The sequence below is a fragment of the Natrix helvetica genome, assembly GCF_964273705.1.
Source record: "Natrix helvetica genome assembly, chromosome: Z".
NCBI classification, from domain to species: Eukaryota; Metazoa; Chordata; class Lepidosauria; order Squamata; family Natricidae; genus Natrix; species Natrix helvetica.
Window position 1 is genome coordinate 62,176,687 of NC_138554.1, and position 21,088 is coordinate 62,197,774.

At 37.4% G+C, this 21,088-nt stretch overlaps 1 protein-coding gene across 1 annotated transcript in view; it reads left to right on the forward strand.

Moving 5' to 3' along the window:
* Positions 1–21,088, forward strand: part of RECK (reversion inducing cysteine rich protein with kazal motifs) — a 103,486-nt gene that overhangs the window by 53,585 nt on the left and 28,813 nt on the right. The window contains exons 10-13 of the mRNA XM_081971609.1: positions 440–619; positions 6,662–6,874; positions 13,002–13,138; positions 18,061–18,201. Coding sequence (XP_081827735.1) covers positions 440–619; positions 6,662–6,874; positions 13,002–13,138; positions 18,061–18,201 — 671 coding nt within the window. The remainder of the gene's footprint in view (positions 1–439; positions 620–6,661; positions 6,875–13,001; positions 13,139–18,060; positions 18,202–21,088) is intronic.

Genomic DNA, 21,088 nt, shown 5'->3' on the forward strand with positions numbered 1-21,088 from the left:
CTGAGTTTGTTATCTGGGAAATATGAGTGGTCAGACATTTGTGAAGAACAGTCTGTTTTTATTTTGAAAAAGATATAAATATTTAAAACAGCAGCTGTATTTAGTAATTTAGGAAACAGAAATAGTGTCTTCTTTAAATCACAAGAAGAAAATAGTATGCTTCTAAACGTGGCCCTGGACATTCACAGATAAGACTTGGTGTGCTCAGTAGAACCTAATTTCAGTAATTATTCAAAATATTATTAGCAACTCTTTAGTGATTATATCAATAATAGCTTGGGCATAAATAAAACTACAGTTTCTTGCAGCCCTGATATATTTTTCTTTCTATGTTTGGGACAAAAGCCTTATTAACTATATGCTAAAGAACGCTTAAACTTATGAAATATTTCATTTTTATTTTATTTTATTTCAAATATATTTGTTCTTCTCTTTTTAGAGATGTATGCACTAAACTTTATACAAGCAGCTGGGGCAATACACAAAGCTGGCAAGAATTTGATCGTTTTTGTGAATATAATCCCGTTGAAGTTTCCATGTTGACTTGCTTAGCTGATGTACGTGAACCTTGTCAGCTGGGCTGTAGAAATCTTACTTTCTGCACTAATTTTAATAACAGGTAAGAAAGGCTTTCTCAATATTTTTAAACAATATTGTTTTGAAATGTGTAAGTATGTTGGAGAAGGTATTGTTGCTAATTCTGGATCTGTGTAATTTGAAAAATATTTTCTTAGATGTTGCAGAGAGATAATTGTCTTCCTCCAGTTTCTAAGCCTTCTATATCTTTTTCTAATCCAGAAGTTCATATACAGTATGCATTAAAATCATAAGTAGATGAAATGAATTTATGTCTATCTTCTATTTTGATTTATTGGAGAAGAAGATACCTGCCCCAAGTATGTGCATTGCAGCAATAATAGCCTGGCATGCTTGCTGACCAGTGTGTGGATAAGATCACTTGGGGAAATGCCAGATTTATGGTGATTTCAGGTGCAGGGTCCAGAAAATAATATATTCCAATTTTGTAAGATAGTTAGGTTGTTATCTAGAAGGTAACATGTTGCTTGTAGTTATAATGCTGATTACCTTTTTAATTTCTGTTTAGTATGATAGCTGGGCATAAAATTGATTGCATGAGCCTAAAATACATTGAACTCATGAGAAAATGATGCCATTTGTCTTAAAATAGGCAGTTATAGTACTCTACTGGAAAAATCTGCTGTGGAGCCACTTGCATGGACAGTTATCATTAACTACCTATATACTTAATATAATTAAAATAATGATCGTTGTCCATATGCAAATATGTTGAAAAAAAACTTTTTTCACAATTGATTTCAAATTGAGTTCTGAGACTTTGGGACTAGTTTTTTCTCATTCCGTGAAAAGAGGGACAGGAAAAATGCAGTTCTATTGTTATCACTAGTCATTAAGGTCTCAATAGATAACCTATACACACTGAGAATATGGTTTATTTTTGGCAATGATCCCATTGCTTGCAGAATTTGTTGCTATGTATTTCACAGGATAATATCTTTTAAATTCTTTGGCAAGTTGACAACTTGCTGCACAGATGGTATTGCCAAAAAGACTTTGGATTCTAAGATTGTGAGAAGTCTGTAAGCGGACAATCACTTAAACATGAGTCAGCAATGTGTGGCAGTAGTCAAAAAAGCTAATACAATGCTTGGTTGTATAAACAGAGGCATAGAATCAAAATCATGTGAAGTATTAGTACCGCTTTATAAAGCCTTTATAAGACCACACCTGGAATACTGCATCCCGTTTTGGCCATCACATTACAAAAAACAAATTAGACATAAGCAAATAAAGTATTAAACTTGATTGGATCTTGCTGGGCTTGAATTTCTGGGTTTGGTCCTGAAAAAACCTCACCCAATTATTATAATAAACCCTTATTTATATGCCAGAAGCAATAATATAGATATTACAAACTAGACCATTAATCACATCAAAGTATCTATTGAACAGTACCAGAAATATCAACCTATTATTGAACCACAGTTTGAACAAACCAGATCTGCCTTTTTCTTCTTTTTCCAATAAATCTTTTAAGTCCCATATATGAAATTGTAACAAAATTTAGGAATCTTACCTATCTCTCAGATCAATGTCACATATAGTTTGTAGAACAATGATGGCAGTTTATCATCCTAAAAAGAATCCATTATATACTTCCAAAAGTATAGGTATTATCAGACTTGTAAATGTTTTGTACTATTCCACTGGGCCAGAAACTTTTCCATTTTGCTATGACTGAATAAAACCTAATAGCTCCTGGAATAGCAAGTATGCTTTCAATATATCAGTATTATCTAACAAAAACAATTTAAGGTCTACCTGACCCAGCACTAGATCAATCTCATTATGGCCCCTCTTACCATCCAAACTATAAACAGAGTTATAAACCAGAAAAAGCTACTGGTAATTATTAAAACAGTCTGGCTTCTTAGTAATCATAGATAGTCCAATGATTTGTGTTTACTTAACAACTGTGTTACACTAACTTAACAATTGCAATGTTAATGCAATTAACATTGCAATTATTAATCATAACAATGATTCAATTAACAACAATAGTAAGAAAAGTGATAAAATGGAGCAAAACTAATTTAACAAATGTTTCACTTACCAACATAGATTTTGGGCTAAATTGTATTTATAAGCGAAGGACTACCTGTGTTTCAGAAATTAAACTTTACTAATTTGCTGCTTCAAATAATGAGTTAGCAATTTACGAAATCTGATTTTAATCTACTCAATGAAAATTATATCTTCTCAGCATAAAAAGATTAAGTGGGGGAAAAAATAAAAAGCAGAATATAAAATGAGAAATGGGCTGGGAAGTCTGGCTTTGGGTAATTGGTAATACTCAAAACCATAAACCATACTACATCAAAGCAAAGTATAGGTAGGCCTTGACTTATAGCCATTCATTTTGTGACTGTTAAAAGTTACCATGAGACTGAAAAAGTGATTAACAGCTGGTCCTTGCATTTACAATCAATTGCAGCATTCCCATGGTCTCTGAAGCCTCCAGAGGGCGAAAAACGGCCCTATGTGTAATCCAGAAATTGGGGAACGGACTTCCAGGTTGCCCGTTTTTTCGTCCTCCGGAGTGCGCAAACCGGAAGTCCGTTCCCGAAGTTCTGGTTAGCATGTTGGGTTGTTTTTCGCCCTCTGGAAGCTTCAAGGAAGCCTCCGGAGGGTGAAAAACGGCCGAAAAAGAAAGCTGAAGTCAGCTGGCCAGATTGAGTTCTGAGACTTTGGGACTGAAGTAGTTTTTTCTCATTCTGTGAAAAGAGGGACAGGAAAAATGCAGTTCTATTCTTATCACTAGTCATTAAGGTCTCAACAGATAACTCAATAGATAACTCAATAGATACACACACTGAGAATATGGTTTATTTTTGGCAATGATCCCATTGCTTGCAGAATTTGTTGCTATGTATTTCACAGGATAATATCTTTTAAATTCTTTGGCAGGTCGACAACTTGCTGCACAAATGGTATTGCCAAAAAGGCTTTGGATTCTAAAACTGTGAGAGGACTGTAAGCAGACAATCACTTAAACATGAGCCAGCAGTGTACAACATGCTGGAGCTGACAGGGCAATGCCCCACATGCCCTAACAAATGGCTCTGCATGCCATCTGTGGCACGTGTGCCATAGGTTCTCCATCTTGGGTCTAGGCAAAGGCAGGCATCAGTAGAGTCCTTTATTGCTCTGATTAAAGGCCACGCCAAATGGCCTTGAAAACTGGGCCCTATTTAACAAAATGAAATTCAGTGTAGAGAAAAGTAAGGTTTTACACTTAGGCAAGATATATCAAATATATAGGTAGAGCTTAGGTGAAACCTGGTTCAATAACAGTAACTCTGAGAGGTATCTTGGAGTCCTGGTAGACAATAGGACCCAGTGTTAAATAGAGCCCAGTGTTCAAGTCGGTCAAGATCCATTTAAATAGAGTGTGACATCAGCCAAAAATCCAATGGAATCCTAGGTTGCCTTGACAGAGAGATACAATCATGATCATTTGAATTAGTACTGCTTTTCAAAGCCTTAGTAGGACCACACTTACAGTTTTAGTCACCATGTTATAAAAGAGACTCTGGAAAGACCAGAAAAGAGCCAGAAAAGATGATTAGGGATCTGGAGGCTAAAACATGTGAAGAATGGTTCCAGGAATTGGTTTGTCTATTCTAGAGAAAAGAAGGAAAAGAAGGCATGATAGCAGTGTTCCATTATTTGGGGCTGTCACAAAGAAGAGGGAATCAACCTATTTTCCAAAGCACCAGAAGACAAGACAAGAAACAATGGGTAGAAACTAATCAAGGAAAGAAGCAACCTAGAACTAAAGAATAAATTTCTAACAGTATAAAAATTAAACCAGTAAAATAGCTTGACTTCAGAAGTTGTGGGTGCTCCATCACTGGAGGCTTTTAAGAAGAGACTGGACTCCTACTTGTCTGGAACAGTATAGGGCAGTGATGGCAAATGTTTTTATCCACAAGGGCCAAAATTGCACGCATGTGCATGATAGAACACATGTGTGCCCTACAATGCAATGCAGCCCGCCTATGTGCGCATGTGTGTGCACCCCCCGCACATGCACGCTTGACACTCCCCTGTGTGTGGGGGGGAATTTTCACTCTCCCCAGGCTCCAGAGGCGTTTCTCAAGCCTCCAGGAGGACCAAAATGCCCCTCTGGGCTCCAGAGGCCAGAAACATGCTCCATTTTTGGCACAAGGAGCCTTCAAGGAGGGCCTCCGGAGCCTGAGGAGGGAGAAAAACAGGATCAAACAAAAGTTCAGAAATGATACATTTCCGGCTTCCGGGGAGGCCTTGTTGCCCTCCCCAGGCTTCAGGAAAGCTCTGGAGCCTGGGGAGGGCAAAAACTGGGCCAAATGGGCCAACCAGAAGTTCAGAAACGATCCATTTCTGGCTTCCAGGGGCCTGGGGAGGCTGTTTTCACCCTCCCCAGGCTTCAGGAAAGCTTCAGAAACAAACTTCTGGTAGGCCTGTTGGGCCTGTTTTTCACCCTCCCCAGCATCCAGAGGCTTATCCTCTGGCTTTCTGGAAGACTAAAAATCAGGTGGCAGGTGCGCGCCTGCACGCTGGAACTGATGGCTCACGTGCCGGCAGATATGGCTCTGCGTACCATCTATGTACGTGTGCTATAGGTTCGCCATCACTGGTATAGGGCAAGTTCCCAACTTGTGGTCCGTGAACCCCTGGGCAGGTTGCAATGTTGTCACAGGAGGTCAATGAAGATTTGGATAAATGTTATGGATTTAAATCCTGAGTTAAGTCTCATTGGCCCATGGCCACAAAATGGGTCCCATGGTGAAGAAAAAGTTGAGAACTATTGGCTAGGGCTCCTGCTAGAGCAGGGGATCAGACTAGAAGATCTCCAAGATTCTTTCCAATTCTGTTATTATTTTATTCTGACTGCTCCCACTAACATTGACAGGAGAAGCTACTAGAGTGTAAAAAGAGAGCAAACTCCATTCCCTAGTAGCACTTATGATGTTATTTATTTTGGGTAATGAAACATATGCAAGAAAATAATCAAGCACCAAGGGCTACTTGTCAATTGTGTCTACTAGATTGGAGCACATGACAGAGAGAAGAAAGGAAAATCCAACTTTCACATAACTTCCATTCAAATAACCTGAGACTCAACAACTTGAATCTTGTCTGTAGCAAGATTTCAAATAGGCTGTTCTGGATGGGAGTATGTCTTACAGAATATATAAACACAAAATCAGCTTTCTGAAGAGAGGTGTATCTTCATAGTTAAAGTGATAATTTATTGCCTCTAATATAAGACACTAAAATCAGATTCTTATACCTAATAGTTTTCATTTTGGGATTGTGCTATTAAAATCTTATTCCCAAATTGGATTATTAAACATTTTAATTACATTTATTATGCCAAAATATATGTGTAAAATTTCTACTTGATTATCCTCTCTATTAATTTATTGTCCGTTCAATATAACATAAACCCATCTACAATATAGTTCTGTGAAGTTCCTACTGAAGAATCTTATTTTTAATGTGGATTGTATCACAATTGTACAATTGTACTTCTGTAAATGTATATACATTTAGCTACATGATTTTCTAGAAATTTCTAGGAATTCTAATGAGATTCCTTGTGTTTTTAGCTTCTTTGTTTTTTTTAAATAACATAGTCAAAATAACAATATATCTATGTACTGCTTTCATTTCCTGCTTTAATTTATATGTTCTTTCTGAAATTCTTTTCAAACTAAAATTTAGCTTTTCTTCAAACATCTTTAATGCAATTCTATTACTGAAATCAAATAATTGGGCTCAATATTTTAAATTTAGCATTGGATTGCAATAATTCTTTTTATTATGTAAAGCCTTTGGGAAACTCTAAAGAACAGATTAGGAATAGATATTCACGGAGAAAATCTATTTATTTGGTTGATAGAAATTGAAAAACGTAACGGCAGATAATTAATTCATAATATACATCAGTCCTTTTGTTTCCTATTTTAAGCAAAATCTAGCTTTTTATCTAAAGATGTACTTTATTATTATTTATTATCGTTATCTAAAGATCATGAAACTGTTGCCTTCTGTTTGCATGACTTTTTCCTTGAAGGCCTACTGAACTCTTCAGGAGCTGCAATGCCCAATCAGATCAAGGAGCTATGAATGATATGAAACTTTGGGAAAAAGGAAGTATTAAGATGCCTTTTATAAATATCCCTGTCCTTGATATTAAAAAATGCCAACCAGAAATGTGGAAGGCGGTTGCTTGTTCACTGCAAATTAAACCTTGTCATAGTAAATCTAGAGGAAGTATTATTTGCAAGTAAGTAGATTTTTAGTGTTTTATATCTGCCTTCAAGCATTTTTCTTAATGTTAAAACTAGATAACAAAAGAGGTTCCATGTACATCCATACCTTCAGCTGAAAAATGTAGAGGCAAGTATGTTAATGTGTCATATCTCATAGAAGTCTGTGTTCATCTTCAGGCTAATGTAAAAGCAGCTGTAATTCAGAATTTTTATCTGACTATGTGAAGATCTTGACAGTGTTGAGGAAAGTTGTGTGGCTGTTTTTGATTCACTTTTTTTCTTGAAATTCAGATGATTACATGAAGAGGGTTAACTTTAGTAGGTTTTCAGTTGGATATGCATGTTGAAAAAGGAAAATTAAATGACAGTAATATTGTGGAAACTCTATTTTCAGTAACAAAATGAAGAAAGCATAAAACAAATCTGAGATAGAACTAATGAATGCATTTCCAACAAACAAAGCTTCAACATTGTGTTCTAGAATTGATCCAAAATATTCTTAATTATTAAAGTATGTTTTTAATCATCAATTAAAAAGGAAATATAAACAACTTTGAAAATTGTTTGCAAATATGGGGTGGAGAGTTGAACAAGTAGAAGAAAGCACAAAAGCAACTATTTGATACATTTGGAAATTCAAACAAGGATTGGTTTCAAACATTTGTGCAAGTCAGAGTTATCAAGTTCAGGTTTGATTTGACTTTCATAAGATGGCTACAAAATTACTTTTTTACACATTTTTTTACTAAACTGTTTAAACCTAATGTATTATGTAATTGAATAGGATCTAGTCAGGTTCTTCTGTGCAGATCGAAAATCCATTAAATTGTGGAGAGGAGTAAGCCAGTAGACAGTCATAATAATGTTCTGTGCAATGTACATAAAATACTTCGGCTGAACTTCTATTCTGCTTAGTGGTGAATTCCTCTGAGCACAATTTTTGGACAAATTCAAGAACTATAAAGGACCCATAATCTGAGAGTTCATCCAAGCTGTTTTTAATTGGAAAAACATCAATACTATAAGAACTGGCAGAATGTATACATTTTTGTACTCAGAATGAAGTTACTGGACCCCCCCCCCCATCTCTATAATTTTCACCACGAAGCAAAGTGGATGGCTAATAAATCTAATAAGTAAAATAATTTTAAGGAAGTCCCGCATGCGATGTGATAAAGCATAATTCACTAGTTATGTAAGAGTTCAAGATTCATGCTATATAGGAATTTATTGTAGAATAAATAATTTAAGCTACTAAATGCATTAATAGTTTTTTTAGGCAAACATAATTACATACCGTATTATATAGGGCTGTGAAAATCTCCAGAAAGAGATGCTTTGGAACATATGAAAAGGCTACAATTTTTCCCCTAACATTTAATTGGTTGTGTCATTTTTTAGACTTGTGTGGCAGCTATGGAAGGATTTTTAAAAATCGTGTGTGGTTCCATACATTCAAAAACATCTCTTTCATGTCATTTACAGAGATTTAATGTTATATATGTATATATATATGTATGTATGTATGTATGTATGTATGTATGTATGTTTTCGTAGATTTTCACGGGTGTAGGTATGCTGGTTTTGTTGTATTCGGGTCTTTTCCCGTGTAAGGTTGAGATTGTCTTTGCAACGTTTCGGCAGGATCTCACCTGCCATCTTCAAGCAATGTGGGCTTAAAATGGGAACGGAGCTGCCGTCTTTCTGTAAGTCTTGGTGGGAGGGGATGGGGTGCTGGCTTTTTTTCAGTAAGTGGAATGATTGGTTGTGTGGTTGTATCATGATTGGTGGATTGGTGCTGATTGGTGCAGGCTGTGTGTGCATTGTTGTTTTGTATTTTAACGGCTTGGGTGGTGGGTGGTGTTCGTTTTTTGGCTAGGGCTGGTTTCCAGATGTTTGGTAGGCGGGAGGTATCATCACGTTTGTTCATGCTGTGGGGGTGTTTCTCTATTTCGATGGCTTCCATGATTATTCTCTTGTGGAGGTGTTCTGTTTTGGAGATTAACCTGGCTCCTTCAAAGTTGATTTCATGTCCTGTAGCTTTAAGGTGCTGGAAAAGGGAGGAAGTTTTTTTTTCTTTTCTTACTGCGTTCTTGTGTTCTGTGATGCGTGCATTTATCCTTCTGTTTGTTTGTCCTATATATATTGCTGGGCAGATTTTGCATGGTATTTTGTAGACTCCTTGGTTTTCTAGTTGGATTTTGTCTTTGGGGTTTCTTAAGATGTTGGCTATTTTTTGGTCAGTGGTGAAGGCTGTCCTGATATTGTGCTTGTGGAGAATTTTGCTGATTTTATCTGTGGTGCCTTTGATATAAGGGAGGAGGGCGATGCCATTGTCCTGTTCTGTGTCTTGGTTTTTTGGGGGAGTCTCTTTTTGGATTAGGTTGGTGATTGTTTTTCTTTGGAATCCATTGGAGATTAATACATTTGTGAGTTTGTGTAATTCAGTTTTCAGGTGGTCTTTGTCGGCTAGGCATTTGGTTCTGGAGATGAGGGTCTTGGCTACAGAGTTGATCTGTGCAGGGTGGTGATGGGATTGTGCATTTAAGTAGCGGTTGGTGTGTGTTTTTTTCTGGTAGATGGTGTGTCCTAGGGAGCCATTAGGTTTTTTGTAGATTAGGACATCCAGAAAGGGAAGTTGGTTGTTTGCTTCTATTTCCATGGTGAATTGTATTTTGGGGTGTAGGCTGTTGAGATGTGTGAGGAAGTTGTCCAGTTTTTCTTTTCCATGTGGCCAAATCACGAAAGTGTCATCAACATATCTAAGCCAGAGTTTGGGTTTGTGTTCAGATTTGTCTAAGGCGTTGGTTTCAAAATGTTCCATGTATAAGTTTGCAATGACAGGTGAGAGGGGTGATCCCATGGGTGCTCCTTCTATCTGTTTGTATCTTTGTCCATTATGGATGAAGTATGTGTTGGTTAGGCAGTGGTTGGTCAGGTCCAGGATGTGTTTGGGGGGGTTGTGTTTTTTCTGGATGGCTGTCAAGGCTTCTTTTATAGGCACTTGGGTGAAGAGGGATATGACATCGAAACTCACAAGTAGGTCGTTGGGTTGTATGTTTTGTTTCTTTATTGTTTCTATGAAGTGGAGTGAGTTTTGTACGTTTGAGGTGATGGTTTCTGCGTAGGGTTGGAGTTGTTTGGCGAGGAATTTGGCAAGATTCTGTAGAGGTGAGCCTATGGAGCTGACTATAGGTCTGAGTGGTGTTCCTTCTTTGTGTATCTTGGGGAGCCCATAGAGTTTGGGGCATCTGGAGGATTTCTCTCTGGGGATGATTCTTTGCTGGATCTCTTCACTGATGGCAGAGGCTTTTATTTTGGATTTGGTGGTTTTTTCCAGGTAGGTGGTGGGGTCTGTGTTTATAGGTTTGTAAGCAGGGTCTTGGAGTAGCTTGGATAGTTTGGCTTGGTAGTCAGATGTGTTCATCACCACTGTGGCATTTCCTTTGTCTGCTGGGAGAATGATTATGTTGTTGTCTTTCCTCAGGTTGGAAAGTGCTTTTTCTTCTTGTTGCTGTAAGTTGCTTCTGGGTGGATTGCTGGAGCAAAGGACGTTGCTGACTGCAAGTCTGATTTTATTGGCTTCATCTGGGTTGATTTTGATGAGTGTAGCTTCAACTCCGCATATGATGTCTTCAGTTGGGATGCGTTTAGGGGCAACTGCAAAGTTGAATCCTCTGGAAAGGACATTGGGACTCACCACAGCTGAAACCAATGTCCTTTCCAGAGGATTCAACTTTGCAGTTGCCCCTAAACGCATCCCAACTGAAGACATCATATGCGGAGTTGAAGCTACACTCATCAAAATCAACCCAGATGAAGCCAATAAAATCAGACTTGCAGTCAGCAACGTCCTTTGCTCCAGCAATCCACCCAGAAGCAACTTACAGCAACAAGAAGAAAAAGCACTTTCCAACCTGAGGAAAGACAACAACATAATCATTCTCCCAGCAGACAAAGGAAATGCCACAGTGGTGATGAACACATCTGACTACCAAGCCAAACTATCCAAGCTACTCCAAGACCCTGCTTACAAACCTATAAACACAGACCCCACCACCTACCTGGAAAAAACCACCAAATCCAAAATAAAAGCCTCTGCCATCAGTGAAGAGATCCAGCAAAGAATCATCCCCAGAGAGAAATCCTCCAGATGCCCCAAACTCTATGGGCTCCCCAAGATACACAAAGAAGGAACACCACTCAGACCTATAGTCAGCTCCATAGGCTCACCTCTACAGAATCTTGCCAAATTCCTCGCCAAACAACTCCAACCCTACGCAGAAACCATCACCTCAAACGTACAAAACTCACTCCACTTCATAGAAACAATAAAGAAACAAAACATACAACCCAACGACCTACTTGTGAGTTTCGATGTCATATCCCTCTTCACCCAAGTGCCTATAAAAGAAGCCTTGACAGCCATCCAGAAAAAACACAACCCCCCCAAACACATCCTGGACCTGACCAACCACTGCCTAACCAACACATACTTCATCCATAATGGACAAAGATACAAACAGATAGAAGGAGCACCCATGGGATCACCCCTCTCACCTGTCATTGCAAACTTATACATGGAACATTTTGAAACCAACGCCTTAGACAAATCTGAACACAAACCCAAACTCTGGCTTAGATATGTTGATGACACTTTCGTGATTTGGCCACATGGAAAAGAAAAACTGGACAACTTCCTCACACATCTCAACAGCCTACACCCCAAAATACAATTCACCATGGAAATAGAAGCAAACAACCAACTTCCCTTTCTGGATGTCCTAATCTACAAAAAACCTAATGGCTCCCTAGGACACACCATCTACCAGAAAAAAACACACACCAACCGCTACTTAAATGCACAATCCCATCACCACCCTGCACAGATCAACTCTGTAGCCAAGACCCTCATCTCCAGAACCAAATGCCTAGCCGACAAAGACCACCTGAAAACTGAATTACACAAACTCACAAATGTATTAATCTCCAATGGATTCCAAAGAAAAACAATCACCAACCTAATCCAAAAAGAGACTCCCCCAAAAAACCAAGACACAGAACAGGACAATGGCATCGCCCTCCTCCCTTATATCAAAGGCACCACAGATAAAATCAGCAAAATTCTCCACAAGCACAATATCAGGACAGCCTTCACCACTGACCAAAAAATAGCCAACATCTTAAGAAACCCCAAAGACAAAATCCAACTAGAAAACCAAGGAGTCTACAAAATACCATGCAAAATCTGCCCAGCAATATATATAGGACAAACAAACAGAAGGATAAATGCACGCATCACAGAACACAAGAACGCAGTAAGAAAAGAAAAAAAAACTTCCTCCCTTTTCCAGCACCTTAAAGCTACAGGACATGAAATCAACTTTGAAGGAGCCAGGTTAATCTCCAAAACAGAACACCTCCACAAGAGAATAATCATGGAAGCCATCGAAATAGAGAAACACCCCCACAGCATGAACAAACGTGATGATACCTCCCGCCTACCAAACATCTGGAAACCAGCCCTAGCCAAAAAACGAACACCACCCACCACCCAAGCCGTTAAAATACAAAACAACAATGCACACACAGCCTGCACCAATCAGCACCAATCCACCAATCATGATACAACCACACAACCAATCATTCCACTTACTGAAAAAAAGCCAGCACCCCATCCCCTCCCACCAAGACTTACAGAAAGACGGCAGCTCCGTTCCCATTTTAAGCCCACATTGCTTGAAGATGGCAGGTGAGATCCTGCCGAAACGTTGCAAAGACAATCTCAACCTTACACGGGAAAAGACCCGAATACAACAAAACCAGCATATATATATATATATATATATATATATATATATATATATATATATATATATATATATATATATATATATATATATATATATATATATATATATATATATATATATATATATATATATATATATATATATATATATATATATATATATATATATATATATATATATATATATATATACACACACACACATACATACATATTGATATTTGTGTGTAAAATTGTATGTTATTTTTATATGTGCACCTGTATACTTTTCTTTTTAGTTTCAAATACTGTGCACGTATATAATATGGAAACATTTTGTTTTCTTGAAGGTCAGATTGTGTAGAAATTCTCAAAAAATGTGGAGACTTAAGCAAATTTCCTGAGGGACATATGGCTGAAAGCATCTGTGAACTTTTATCTCCAGCTGATGATTTGGAGACTTGCATACCTTTAGATACCTACCTTCGTAAGTACTGAAGAACAAGCCCAGTGACAACTTTAGAATTCAAAGTAGTTTATTTCTAGGCTTGACCAAAAAAAACAACCGATGGCAGCAAAAGCCTTGGAATAACTATAATTTATAATTACTTTATTGTCATTCAATTTAATTGCTTCTGTAATAGTGCCATCTTTGTGATCCCAGAATTGCTGGTCCTTCACAGTGGTCACATATAGTTTTTTTTAGCTCATGCAGAGATCTATTCTAAACATCTTAGAGGTTGTATTCTGATTGGCAGTCTTTCATCTTGTCTGTATTGTACTGCCTTTTAAATATAGTTTTTTTAAGTATAGTATCATAATTTGTTCCTATTTCTTTGCAACAGTAATACTATGATTGGTTCTTTTTTTCTGGAGCTTTTTATGTTCCTTCTGCATTTAGTTTTTCCAGACTATTGTATAGTTTATTTTATTTGGCAGACTCTTCCAAATTTCTTCCCCAAATTTTGATTTCTCAAGCATTCAGCATACCATTATTCCAACCTATTTTATCTTCTGACTCTTACCATTACCATAGTAACTTACTCCTCTTCAGATGGGATGAATCTAGACTTCACTCCTGCAGGAAATTTTTGACTCTTAGGAATGTAACTGACAATATGATCCGAGATTTGGCTCAGAGATCATCTATAACACTAAGATAAATGTCATGCTCCCTTCTGTTACTGTGATTATTTCTATTTTTCAAGTACACAGCAATAAGGCCAAATTCATAGTGGTCTTGGAAGTGGAAATTGTCACCTAATAGGTAACAGATATACAACAACAGAGTTGGAAGGGATCTTGGAGATCTTTTGGTCAAATCTCTGCCCACGCCCGAGAACCTATAGGAGTATATATAGATAGTCCTGAACTTATGATCATAAGTGAGACTAAAATTTCTGTTGTAAAGTAGAGGTTTATTAAGTGTGTCATGTCCAATTTTACAACCTTTTTAATAAATTGACAAATTATTTCAATTGTAAATAATGTGGTCATTAAACAAATCTAGATTTCCCCATTGACTTTGCTTGCCAAAAGGATGCAAATGGCAATCACATGGCCCAGGGATGCTGCAACTGTTATAAATATATGTCAGTTGCTAAGCAGCCAAATGTTGACCATGCGACCATGAAATGCTGTTTCGGTTGTAAGCACAAGGACTGGCTGTACATCGTTTTTTTTCAGTGCTGTTGTAACTTTGAATGGTCACTAAATGGATGGTTGTAAGTCAAGAACTATCTTGACATAGTAAACCAGCTTCTTCTAACCACATGCCCCTCAACTATGTTGGGAATAAAAGTTCAGTGTTAAAATTCATATTGATTAAAAAATCTAGGAATTGAAGACTTCTGTAGGGGCAACATAATGGGGAAGTTTGATTTGAACAGTTACTAACTCATTCCCCCCTTTCTCTGGAAATTCCAACAATCTGTCATATAACTTTTTACTATTTTCAGTGAGCAGTACACCAAATAATGTTAATTGTTTGTATAAAGGAAATCCTATTAACCATAACTCTATTTTTAGTATTGCAGTGTTTTGGTTTCTCTCTCTCTCTCTCTCTCTCTCTCTCTCTCTCTCTCTCTCTATCTCTATCTCTATCTCTATCTCTATCTCTATCTCTATCTCTATCTCCAGCATACCTACACACATACGTACATACATACATACGTACATACATATGTACATACAAAGCCCTCCTCCCATACATAAAAGGCACCACAGACAGAATCAGCAAGATCCTCCACAAACACAACATCAAGACAGCATTCTACACAAACCGAAAAATATCCACCATCCTAAGAAACCCCAAAGACAAAATAGAGTTAGAAAATCAAGGAGTATATGAAATCCCATGCACCACCTGCACCACCACATACATCGGACAAACCAACAGAAGAATAAAGGCACGCATTGAAGAACACAAAAACTCAGTCAAAAAGGAGGAACCAACTTCTTCCCTGGTCCAACACCTCAAAGCCACAGGACATGATATAGACTTTAAAAAGACCAGAACTATTGCCAAAATTGAACACTTTAACAACAGAATAATCAGAGAAGCTATTGAGATAGAAAAACGGCCACACAGCATGAATAAACGAGATGATACCTCCCGCCTACCAGCCATTTGGAAACCTGCCCTCACTGATAAATGAGTCCCTAACACCAAGAATGATACCAGACCCACACTCACGAAAACCACACAGGATGTCACTATCACACATCCACACAAAAAGCAAGCCCAAACCCACACCGATGAGGACCACAAACCAGAGGCCCGACCACAAACCAGAAGCCAGACCACAGCTGCATTATTAGCCACTTTAAACCCCTCCAATCCATACATGAACTGATGCCCACCACGGAGATGTGGCACGACCACAAACGCGAAGCCAAACAACAGTAACGCAGCTCACCAGCTCAAATCCCTCTGCAACTCAGACTAACACAAGCACAACCAGGCCCCCACCCAAACAGAACACGTCCCCATCCAATCAGAGCACAGCCAAACTCCCATCCAATCAGAGCACAGCCAAGCCCCCTACCAATCAGAATACACCTCCACCCAATCAGAATGCAGCCAAGCTCCCACCCAATCAGCTCACACCCCCACTGGCAGTTAAAAAGAGGAACCGGCTGAGATCTCACATTGCTCCTGGAAGCACCAAGCCGGAAGCACCAGCCTGAAGATGATGAATGAGACTTCATCAAAACGTCGTGAAGATACTTCCAATTCTACGCGGGAGAAAACCCAAACAACTAAATACGTATATATATATGCTGGTCTTGTTGTGTTCGGGTTTTTTCCCGTGTAAGATTGAGATTGTCTTGGCAATGTTTCGGCGAGGTCTCACTCGCCATCCTCAGGCTGTTGTTTTCAGCTTAAATACACACACACACACGCCACATTTACTACCCATAAATGAAAATTGAATGTTCAACTTGCCTTCTTTATTGTGACATCACCAGAACTTCATGTAACATTTAAACTAAACGTGTAGCGATAACTCCATTCAGCTGTGATAGGACTAGAAGGCAAATTGACAGATAATGAGAAAATTTTCAGTCAGGTTTTCACACTGAATTTTTTGTACTGAAAAACTCCTTCTCCTTCTTACAATCTCTTCCATTTCTTATTTCATTTCAATTAAATCTTCATTTGAAAACTCCGATTTGAGGTTTGATTATGTTTACAAATCGACACCAGAGGGAACTATAGCACAAAAAAGTTAAAATGGCTATGCTGGCTATAACTTACTGTATTTCTCACCTTAAAGAGTGTTTTGATAACTGAGCTATTAGCAACTAATATTTTCTTTTCTACTTGTTCTTTTTTTTCTTTGTATCTTCTGAACTTTTTTTCTCCTTGTTTCATTCTATTAGTTTTCACCATGTTTATGAAAAACTGAAATAAAATTAAAAGCAAAACATTAACAAACTAAGAGTTTAGGAAGAGTCTATAGATGGAAATCCTAAAGGGGAAAACAACTGAGGATAATTGGGAAAATCTGAAAAAAGGAATTATAAAAGCCAATCTAACATAATACCACAAAGAAAGAAAACAGGAGACGCCAGGCAAAACGAGCAAGATAACATAAAAAATGTCTGATAAACTGAGAGAAAAAGAGGACAAGTATTAAAAAATGGAAAGAAGGGCAGAAAACAATGCCAGCAAAATGCTCAAATCAACAGTGACAAAGGCAGGAATGTTAAGGTTTAAAGTAAACTAAGACTTACAACAAATGCTAAAAATAATTTTTAAAAGTTTAAACATGTAAAAAACAAGAAAAAACTCAAGAAAACAATCTAATGGGAGAATATAGCAAGGAGATGATGGGCACCAAGGACAAAGCAGACTTTTTAAAATACATATCAGTGCATTACAGTTCTGCTTTTAATAGAGACCTGAATATCATTTTCCTGATGATACCAAATATATTAAAAGTTGATGCCACCATCATAATTGGGAAATGTTCAGGAAATAAGATTCTCATGGATAATTGTTCAACATAAACACAAAGCTGTCCGATTAGTACTTAGAAGTTATCAAACAATGTATTAAAATACACCGCCCAGATAGATTATTTCTACTTGCTGTACACATGGTTTATCCTTGAAGTGTATTCAGAAGGTTTAGTTGGTAGAAAATACAGTGGCACAGGCAGTTATGTGTGCTCATGGAATAGCATAAATTTAATCTCTGCTCTGAGAAGTGCATTGCTTGCTAGCTTGCTTCTAAGTCCAAGGATAATAGTATTGATCTTTAAAAAGTTTCATGGTATAGGACTAGTTTATTTGTGGGACCTTCTCTTCCTAATTACATTTGACCATCACGTCAGCTCTGTCAGAAAAGATATGCTGCAGGTCCTGTCTATTAAGGAATTGCATCCGGCAGGACATAGGACACAGGTCTTTTCTGCTATGTGAAACATCATTCCCTTGAGATGAGGCTATCTCCATCCTTAGTAACCTTCTGAATATTGCTCAAAACATGACTATCAATGGGCTTGAGGATCTTGCGTAAATGCTGCATCAATGAGATGGCTATATTGACTGTTATACTGAAGATTTCATTTTATTATATTTTAATAATACTGCTTTTAAACAAAATATGGAATATTTTTAATATTTCTTTTTCATGATTTGTTTTTAATATATGCTGCCCAGAATGGGATGAGCAGTCATAAAAATATGATTAATGATAAATATAACCCCCTTTGATAAGCTCTTCAGAACCTGAAGTTTAGGTTGAAATGTTGGTTCTTTAAAAAAATGTTGAATTATTATTTTTCTTTTAATAATGTATATATTTTTACTTACTGATAAAAATGACACATTAGCTTAGAAATTAATACACAAGTCTGATTCTACACAGTATTAATGTTCCCTACTTTTTGTTTTTTTCAGATCCAAGTACATTAGATAACATTGTAGAAGATGTTACACATCCCTGTAATCCAAATCCCTGTGCTGCAAATCAATTGTGTGAAGTAAACAGAAAGGGATGTCAGCTTCTTGAACCTTGTCTTCCCTATTTTTGTATTCAGGGTAAGCCTTTTTAAAGACTAAACAAATGCTATAGGATTCTTAATAACTTAGCACTTGCCTTTCTTGTCTTTAAAAATATTATTTCTTCAAGAGGATTGCTATTTCAAAATATAATTTCACTTTACACTAAAATTGGAAGGGAAGAGTGACCAATCTTTAGGAACTTTAGAACCTAATGCTAAGCATAAACCCCAAGACAAAAACAAGGAAATAGGGAGTGCTGAGAAGTAAGGAGAAGTCAGATATAAAATAGCAGATGAGAGAAGTATATGCAGGGTCATCCATAAAGGACTTGGATGTCTACATACTAATGCTCAATGTATGAGGAACAAACAGGGTGAACTTGGAGCTCTAGTATATGAGGGAAAGTACAATATTGTTGCTATTACTGAAACTTGGTGGGATAAAATTAATGATTGAAATATATTACTGAAAGGATATAAATTGTTCAAAAGAAACTGACTTAAGAAAAGAAGAGGTGGTATTGCATTATACGTTGGAAATCACTACACCCCTAGAGAAATGCAGAAAACCGAAATGCAGAAAACCAAGGATGAAAACCTTGATTTCATAAAAGGAGGGAAAATGACATTGCCATGGGTGTGTACTACAGGCTACCCAAACATGCAGAGGAAATAGATGAACGTTTTGCTAATCAGTTAGCTAGGATGTGCAGGAAACACACCACAATAGTAATGAGGGACTTTAATTAACCTGGCATCAACTGGGAGACAAGCTGTGCATCAAGTGGGAGATCAAACAACTTCCTGACCAATCTGGCTAACAACTTTGTCATCCAAAAGGTAGAGGAAGGTGCTAGAGGGATAACTCTACTGGACTTAATTCTTACTAATAGAGTTGAAATGATACATGGAAGTTGTGGGAACTTTGGGAGAGAATAACCATGTCTTACATAATTCAGGCAATAATCGAACAAAGTCAAACTATGACCTTAGACTTTAAAAAACATGACTTTGACAAACTAAAAGTTTAGGAAGGAATCTATAGATGGAAATCCTAAAGGGGAAACAACTCAATAATCGAACAAAGTCAAACTATGACCTTAGTCTTTAAAAAACATGACTTTAACAAACTAAAAGTTTAGGAAGGTATCTATAGATGGAAATCCTAAAGGGGAAACAACTCAAGAATTGAAGAAGCTTCTTGGATACAAAAATGATATGTCTTCAAGAGAAAACAAAGTCCAGTTGTCTTTTGAAAAATCACTTCAGGACAACTCAAGATACTTGAGAAAAATGAGATTATAACAGCCCATAGTACCACAGAGAAAGAAAACAGGAGAGTGCAGATGAAGTCAGCACGATTGCATAAAGAATACCCGACAAACACAGAGAAAAAGAGGACAAATATAAAAAATGGAAAGAGGGATATATAAGTAAACCAATGCAAGCAAAATATCCAAATCAGCAAGGACAAAGGCAGGAGTGCTAAGAGTTATAGTGAACTAAAACTTGTAACAAATGCTAAAAACATGTTTTTAAAAGTTTAAATATGTTACAAACAAAAAAAATACATAGTCAAAGAAATCATCTATCCACTAATAGATGTAATGGAGAAGATGGCAAGAAGGTTGCAGGGACCAAGGAAAAAGCAGAATTGCTTATTTCTTTCTTTTAATCTGTCTTCACCAAAAGAAAAAAAGTGGCATGTAGGATACAGAATAGTGATGCAAGTCAAAATACAGTAAAGAAGATTGTTAGAGAATTTCTGTTTATTCTAGGTGAGTTCAAATTGCCAAAACCAGATGGATTACATCCCAGGGTTTTGAAGGAATTGGCAGACGTGATCTTGGAACCATTGAACATTTTTTCCCCAAAATTTCTGGAGCACCCAGCAAATACTAAAGGTGTCAGAGTTTCAAGTAATGCCCCCAACAAAAGAAGACTCCAAGGCTCAAGGTTCCATTTTATTAGAAATGTCATATTGGCATATCTGGGAAAGCCTGAATCTGAGAGTTCTGGGTTTTCCCTATCCAAAAGAAAGTCAAAGATCCATCCCCTGCACCACAAGTCCCTCACATGGTCCAATGAATTCACCGTCCCAACTGGAGATAACCCCCAGTTAGTCCCATCCAGGTGCAGATCGAATGCCTTTGACTCCCAGAGAAAGGAATGTTGTTATGGCTAATCCTCCACCACTCCATGTAATCACCCCTCCCTTTTCCCAGGCATTAAATATGGCAGCCTGAAGCTCCAATGGAAACGATGGCTTCCAGGGCTGACAAAAGGACTGGAATAGAGCTGATGTGCTTCCAATATTCAAAAAAGGAAAACAACTTAATCCAGGAAACCACAGGCCAATCAACCTTGCAACAATACCTGGGAAGACCCTGGAAAAGATAACCAAACAGAGGATTTTTAAGCACCTAGAAATGAACAAGGTGATTACTAGAAGCCAGCATGGGTTTGGTTAAAAACAAATCATGCCAGACTGACCATTTTGCCTTCTTTGACAAGGTGATTAAATTAGTTGATAAGGAAAATGCTGTTGACATAGTTTACTTAGACTTCAGTAAGTCATTTGACAAAGAAGATCACACCCTTCTTTTTAGTAAGATAGCCCAATGTGGAATAGATACTACCACCAGAGATGGATTTGCAACCAATTGACCAATCATACTTAGTGAGAAGTCCTCAATGGAATTACATCAACATGGGGTAAAGCTTGCAGTGGGGTAGCTCAAGGTTTTGTTTTAGGCCTAGTACTCTTCAACATCTTCATAAATCATCTAGATGAGGAAATGCAAGGCAAACTCATCACATTTGCAAAAAACACCAAGTTGGGGGAAATTGCTAACACTTTAAAGGATAGACTCAAGACAGAGTACCTTGACAGACTTGGCCTTACCCAACAAAATGCAATTCAG